The following is a 7,640-nucleotide window of genomic DNA, read 5'->3' on the forward strand; positions in this document are numbered from 1 at the left end:
ATTGGGTGGGGTTGCGTCATAATACAAAAAATCGATGTCATAATCTCGCTTCAAGTATAGAATATATCAATCTCAATTAATTTCAATACGCATCTTGGTAGTGAAAGAAATGAATTTAGGTTTAGGCTGTTGATGGGTGCCAGATGCTTCCAGTCACTTCTTTGCTCCTGTTTATTTATTGGCCTTAGCTGCTGCCTTGGTTTCTTTCACATTCCCTTCACTTTCACAAAATCATTTGATTTTGAGATGTCACCGCTTTGCTTTATTGTCGCCTTCACTTCATTTTACAAATTCTTTTACAGTTAATATAATGTATTACAATAGTCACACTAAAAACAGGAAATCAGTATTGAAATGTGATGATATCATCAGGATAATATTACTTTTATTTGGATATGTTGGACTCACTTTGGTAAGTATGGAACTACTTTATATTAATGACTTGGAACGCAAGAAAGTGTTTTGATTGCCATTTAGACTTTTTCAAGGGATAGGGCTGTGCACGAATATTTGAATCAAATCAAATAGTAAATTATTCGAATCGGTTCAGAGCGAAATTTTGTCACCGTCATCGTTGTTTTTTTCGCCAATGGTCGAGAATTACCCAATTTGTTTTTCACCGAAGCCATATTGTTTTAACGAAATTCTGACGTATGACTATTTTCTGTAGTGAGATATTGGTAAAAACGTGTTTTGTATTGGGTGTGAACGCCCAGCAATCTGTCTGAGTTAGATATTTTATGTTATAGTAATTCATGTTTTGACATGACCAATCACAATAAAATAGTCACATGCATTTACGAATTTCTCATTGTCTCCCAAGTATTCGAGATTTGATTTAAAAATAATGTTCGATTGGGTATTCATCAGGTATTCGAAAATGCTCAGCTCTATTAAATAAACTTTTATTATTCTTGTTCGTTACCACAGGCTGACGTATTCTGCGGATCACATTTGCCAGAGTTTGGTCAACATGTTCGCTTTTGTTACGGTAAGTATTGATTAATGATTTAAAATTTGCCTCATTGATTTCAAATAACTCACGGACTTGCCTTGAATTAAAATTTCTCATCTTTGTCATGCGAAGGTTGGTTGCGCTAGACCGGTGGTGGGCAATGTTCTTGAACCAGGGGCCAAAAATGTTGTGCTCTCGAAGTATGTGTGCCAAGATGGCGGAAAGTAGTATGTGTACCAGGTTAGGGTTGGGCCATAATTTTATTCCAATTTTCCTAATTTTAGTTCTATTACGAGTTCAAAGACTAAGCGGGTCTTAGTTTGCCTATTTACGTAGACTCAACTATGACGACATCGCAGGTCAAAATTCCAGGTTAAAGTCTCTTTCCCAGTGGTAGTGATTTCGGGGATGTTAAAACAAATCGAATATTCGAATACATTCGAAATTAGGTGCTCCAGAAGTATGCGCACCAAGATGTCGCACAGCCTTAATCCTAACCGATACACACATACTATGTTCAGGTTGTGCGCCATCTTGGTGCGGGTACTTCTGGAGGTCCCGAAATTCATTATATTAAATATAAAACATACAACTAATAACAAACAAAACCGAGAAAACATTGACAATATATTCATGTCGTTTTGAATGGGATCAACGTGTGAAGACATAGTGATTTATGTAAATTTCAACATGAATTTGCCCCAATTTATAATGCATTCAATACATTCGAAAATATTTTTTTAGAATGTGTTCAGAACAGTAAAATATTCGGTTTTGGCTGTGTCCTGGACTATCTACTCTCATACATTTACATGTCAGTGCGGATGTTTATACTTGGCTTCAATCGCATGATTATGAGTCGTATAAAAACAACTAATGGCACCTACTCATCCTTTGTTATTTCGAATGTTCTGTACACAACTCCCACCACTAATGCATAAACGTGAAATTTGAGAAAAACACCCACGCCATGTTTTAAAATATCAAATTAGGAATTATCTAGTTGGGGTTTTGATTCGGGTAGGAATGATTTAAAAATTTGAATTTTCAGTGCAATCTGCATTCTTAACCCCCAATTCAAACCCTATTTTAATAATTATTCATTTTTTTTTTTTTGAGCACTCGCGGGTGAGCTTCGTATAAAAGATCCGCTTTTCACATTTCTTTTCCTGCACTCCGATGTAATGCTGCAACGAGGAATTATCTGTCAATTTTGAATTTATTTTCCCCACTGTGATATTTCATTGAATAAAATATAAAATCACGAAAAGACAATTACTTGCATTTTAGATATGAGCAGACAAATTCGCGTTTGCGCTCTTTATAATAACGACGAAATTTGAAATCGGAAAAGCTTCAAATTGCATTTTTATCAATATGCCTCGAAAAGTTCCTGGAAGTTAAAACGGAACTCATTTGGAAACGCTTTATAAATAATTAAGGAAATATTTTTCTTTCGGCTTCCGTTCCTGGATAGGAAAACATATAGCTAATTGATACTGATGCTCCGCGAACGTTGGCAAATTTGAGAGAAAAATTAAAAAATTTAAAATCTTTCCAGGTCGTTCCCTAACGGCCTTAGCTTGGGTTAGATTAGGATCAAAGGAAGATCACCTCCCCCACCCCCCAGAACCCACTTGGGGGGAGGATCTTCTTATGATTATCCCCATATTATCTCCACGTATCAACTCATACTTGTTAAGTTGCTTGTTTTTTAGGTATAACAGCATATTGTTGCGGGTTTCAAGATGGCCACTGCTGTTGGGATTCGATATGGAAAATATGGTGTAAGTATTGATATTTATTCTAAAAAAATGAACTTGGCAGAGAAGTTTGAGAACATTTCTGATTTAGTTGCCGTTTTATAAACATAGGACTCGACCAGCTGCTGAAATCTTTGATTGGAAATTTCATATGAGAGTTATGAATCCCTGTGCTTGCTCGATTTAATCTAGAATTAAACAGAGTAATCATACGAGTATATGCGCGATGGAAGGTCTATTCCTAGAGTTTGAAGCGGTGCACCTTCTTCCAAATCGCCGTCATTTGAATGGCCAATTCTTTTCCTTGATTTGTAAACAACAAAAAGAAAAAATATACTTTTGATTGTGAAATAGAAATCAGAGTGAAATTCAATTATAGAATTCCATATTTAACCAAGGTGGAGAAAAACGTCAACTCAATATATCGAATTTAAAACATTCTCTCGATCATCATTCCTGCAATCAGTTTGAAATAACGTGTTTAGTGTAGAAATTTGCAAACGGCCACATAAGCTACTCTGCAGTGTCGAAACAATCCTGAAAACATAATTATCCTCCGATGTATTTGAAAACTATACAATTAATGATACTCCCGAAGTATGTGAACCAAGATAGCGGACACCGGAACGTAGTATGTGTACCAGGTTACGGATAGGCCATAATTTCAGGTACAAATACTACGGGAGTCACTTGGCTAGTCCCCGAACTCGTAATAGAACTAAAATGAGGAAAATTGAAATAAAATTATGGCCTAACTCTAACCTGGTACACATATTTCGTTCCACTGCCCGCCATCTTGGTTAACATACTTCGGGAGTACCCAATTTGGAACTGCGTTCACGCGTCCCGTGTCCACACCAAGGTGTTCATACCGTCCAGCAACAATAAATTATCTTGATTAACTATGAGTTGTTACATATTCCCTTTAACATATTATCCGTAAATTTTTATTATAATACTTACCCTTATACTTTTATTCCAGGGTTCTGGGTTGTAGTTCTAGTTGTTCTGGGCGCATTATTCTCATGCATTGGATATTTTTGTACTTGTATCAATGATGATTACAACAGCACAGGAAGAGTGAGTCCGTTCTTTGCAATTCGTGACGGAATACGAAGAAGATTTTCAACGCAGAGCAGCGCTGACGTGGATGATCCGTTTAAGGTTGGTAGCAGAATCGCGTTCTCGTATGATTTTGCTATGATGTTTGCCATTTATAAGAAAACTTTTCCTAAATTATGTACGAAGAAAAATGTCTCTCACCGATCGTCTGATATGTCCAATATAGTGCCAAACAAATCAGGGTATTTGGGTCTAATACGGCCTGTGCTTGGAAGCTTGCTTTGCTAAAAACATTATTATACATTATACATTATACATTTTTAAAACATTATTTTACACACTTCCAAACGATTGTGTCTGCAAAATCATTCAATAATGCTATTTTTCGATTTCAACCGAATAGAGTCGGGTCAAGCAAATTAAAAGTCCGTGGCAAATCGTTATTACATTAGTGTTACATTAGTGTTAAGCGTTAGGAATACGCTCGCCACCGCACCTCTAATTATTCTGCATGGGTTCGCAGGTTCGAATCCCATGCAGGGATGGTTTTGTGCGAGAGGATTGCTGGACTCCTCGTCGTCGTTGGGTGGTTCACGTAACCGCTGGTCGGTTACGGCTTCCTCCACCACCAAGTCCATGCTTCCGAAAACAAACAATATAACTAATTCCATACCCGACTTGGAATGGTAACCGGACGAGAGGCCGTGGTTAGCCATATGGATAAGCCGTCTTATCGGCTTTCCTCTCCCCCGGGATAAATATGTAAATCCTATCCTATCCTAGTGAATCTCATTCATTCGAACATGTTCAAGATCACATTTGAACAATAATACTTAAGCCGTCCATCATAAGACATGGCGTACTCATACGACATTGGAAGTGACTCGGACGAGTCCTGAGTTTCAACATGACATACTCCGCAGATTGGTGATAAATTACGAAAAAATGGCAGCAAACTTGTTTCTAATATAACTTTTCGATACAAGGTGGTAACTTGCTCTGGTGTTTCTGACTGGCGTCAGGGTTAATGTTGCCGGACTAGTCAGGCTCTGTCTATAAAAAGCCAACCCGGTTACCACTCAAAGACCGAATATTTAATTTTGAAATGTTTTTCATTTTTTCTCAGGAATATCGGGACCGTGCGGTTATGCTTCCGCCTTATTATCCAACAACAAGTACGGTACCAGTGGGGTCTGCGGGTCCGAGCGGTGGAACAGACACGTATCCGGTAAGTAGTAAGGTATATGATGTATAGATGCTAAGATCTAACGCTTAGTGACATATTTTGAACTTATTTCAGAGCACAGTAGCGAAAAATGAACACACTAATACTATAGCTCGATGTCTACCGATGCCTCAATTTCAATACGTTCAACTTAGCAATAATCATCTTATTTGCACTTGACTTAAATTGAATATTTAACATTTTAGTTTAAGCCGACACCTGGGTATGCGACATATGGAAATAAATCTCGCGCTATAGTACTAGCTTGATAGATATCTCAAGTTAAAGTGTAGCAGCAGTACCTGAACGTTTGCCCTTTTTATAACAATCCCTGAAGATACAATCAATATTTAGGACTCACTGCTACAACACCAGAAAACACAATATTTTTCATACAGTAAACATTAGAGTAGTTACATTAATGACTGCTTTACTGGGTGCGGTTAGGATTGAAAGTCACGAAGAGACACCATTTTGATTCTACTTGATGTAGTTTATTAGGCACAAGTACTTCAAGTAGGATTGGCGTAACAATTCATGAAAATGGCATTCCTAATCACAACTTGACTACGCCATTTAAAAATTACGTCACTACGATGCCATAGTGACGTAATCATCCCCGTTAAAATATACGAATGTTCATCCAAAACGCCCATGTTATGCCACGCCCACCTGAAGTTATTGTGGTACAATACTACACGAGGCCCAAAAATATTTCATTGCTATTTTTTGAAACCAATGAATGTACTATCAATTTTTTAGGATTTACCGCCGCCCTACGCAGAGGCAACCGCTACAACATCAGAAAACACACCGCTCCTACCAATCGGTACGACAACAACCTCCACTGTTCAGAATCCTTCAACGACTCCACAACCAACAGCTCCGATGCCCCCACGATGATACGGGAACCACAAGCAAATTAAAACTGATATTTATATTTCCATCTACACCGACATAGCCTTCCTTACTCGATCAGAGACAATGTGGCTTTACAGGTCGGGTTTGCGGCTAATTTACGACTAATTTTACGAAGATAAATAAAGCACAACCGGTGTATAGCAAAATGATGTAATTTGCCGACGTTTCGAAATTCTATTCAGAAAAAACTTCACCAGGGCACGATATGGAAAGTACACTATCATATATATAGAAAATAGAGAAAAGAAAAATTATCATGGCGTAAAAGATCTGAAAAATTTATCATGGCGTGAAAAATCTGAATTTTTTTTCTTTTTTCCGCTCCACATATATACGATAGTGCGCTTTTCATATCATGCCCTGATGAAGTTTTTCTGAATGCAAATTCGAAACGTCGGCAAATTACATCATTCTGCTATACACCGGTTGTGCTTCATTTATCTTCGACATGAATATACCTGGTGGCAATCATGCGCTATTTCAATCTTACGCTTAAAAATAATTCATTTTACATTCCGTTGAATAGATATTTAATCACACATCGTACAATATGTTTTCATTATTAACCTGTTTCATTTCAACTTTAGCATCTGCACCGTAGCTTCAAATATTTCATTTTACGCATCAAGTTATTAAAGCTGACTGATGACTCTTATTCATGATGTATGTTAACTGAGTAGCATTTACTTTGAAATATCAACAGAATTCCTGATTTTTGTATTTACTTCTTCATTTTTTTGTTCTCCAAGTGACGTAGTATTATTCTCTCAAACAAAACATTCTGTGTTATTTGTCGATCAGGGTTGGCAATTTAGCATGGCTTCTTAGATTGGGTTTACTTACGTTTAGAAGGGGAAACCAATCTTTAGGTCCTAAAGTTTAGGACAATGGGTTTTTCAGTCTATTACACCCAGGGTGAGGTGAATATGAAGCTGTGATGTTCAATCTGCATTTCGGGTTATTTTTTACCAACTAGGCATTGATGGGATTGTTAAACAAGAGAGCGATGCTTAAACATATAGACACGAAAGCCAAAACGAAGCAGTACGGGTTTGCATTCACTACCGGTACAGCAGAGTTCACGACTAACGCTGTCGCGGAACCGCCACACAGTGCGCAATTTATGATGACGACATCGCGCATAAAGACAGATCCCACAAAGTCTAAAGAAATAAATAAAATTAGGAATACCTTATAGAAAAATACAATATTTAACCACTGAAAATGTCGGAGCAATTAGTCGAGGAGTTAACGAGGAAAGTGATTTTTATCGTAACGGTAAGAAAAAAAATACCAACAAGAACAACAAAAACATAATAAAGGTATTTCGAGGATTTTGCTTTTTTTTTATTATTCACGGACACATCTAAAAGACGAATTAAATAAATTACTGCTATATGCTTTGGACACGCAAGCAACAAACGATATGTTTATGTGAATTGTGATGTTTTCAGCCCGGTAATTTTATTAACTAATGTTTGAAGGATGAGTGTTTCATCGGCCCAGAGGCGTGCCAAACTTTTCTGCTGCCCAAAACGAGTTTTAATAATGATGCCCCTTATACCTAACTTCAAGAAAAACAAATTATTATGCTGTTATACATGAGAATAAAAAATTGAAGGTTAAGTAAGAGTGGAATGTTTGTATTATTATTAATTAAACATAGAATGGAACTAAGCAACAAATTCGCCCATAAAACGTGCTGCCCATGGCG

General features: G+C 37.1%; 1 protein-coding gene across 1 annotated transcript; it reads left to right on the forward strand.

Annotated features, from left to right (window-relative positions):
* Window positions 1-306: 306 nt before the first annotated feature.
* LOC120348093 (uncharacterized) lies at window positions 307-6,731 on the forward strand. The gene is made up of 6 exons (XM_039418209.2): window positions 307-412; window positions 931-991; window positions 2,674-2,742; window positions 3,701-3,882; window positions 4,907-5,008; window positions 5,768-6,731. Exons 1-6 carry the CDS (start codon window positions 311-313, stop codon window positions 5,906-5,908), a joined length of 657 nt encoding a protein of 218 aa, XP_039274143.2. The 5' UTR covers window positions 307-310; the 3' UTR covers window positions 5,909-6,731.
* The last annotated feature ends 909 nt before the right edge of the window (window positions 6,732-7,640 follow it).

This window comes from Styela clava, chromosome 11, assembly GCF_964204865.1.
Source record: "Styela clava chromosome 11, kaStyClav1.hap1.2, whole genome shotgun sequence".
Lineage (NCBI taxonomy): Eukaryota > Metazoa > Chordata > Ascidiacea > Stolidobranchia > Styelidae > Styela > Styela clava.

What these genes read in the sequence shown, in the direction of transcription:
- LOC120348093 (XM_039418209.2), top strand. Translation starts at nt 311, where the DNA reads ATGTATTACAATAGTCACACTAAAAACAGGAAATCAGTATTGAAATGT. An exon ending in ACATGTTCGCTTTTGTTACG is followed by an intron (nt 992 to 2,673) that starts GTAAGTATTGAT and finishes CTTGTTTTTTAG; the next exon opens with GTATAACAGCATATTGTTGC. An exon ending in TTCGATATGGAAAATATGGT is followed by an intron (nt 2,743 to 3,700) that starts GTAAGTATTGAT and finishes CTTTTATTCCAG; the next exon opens with GGTTCTGGGTTGTAGTTCTA.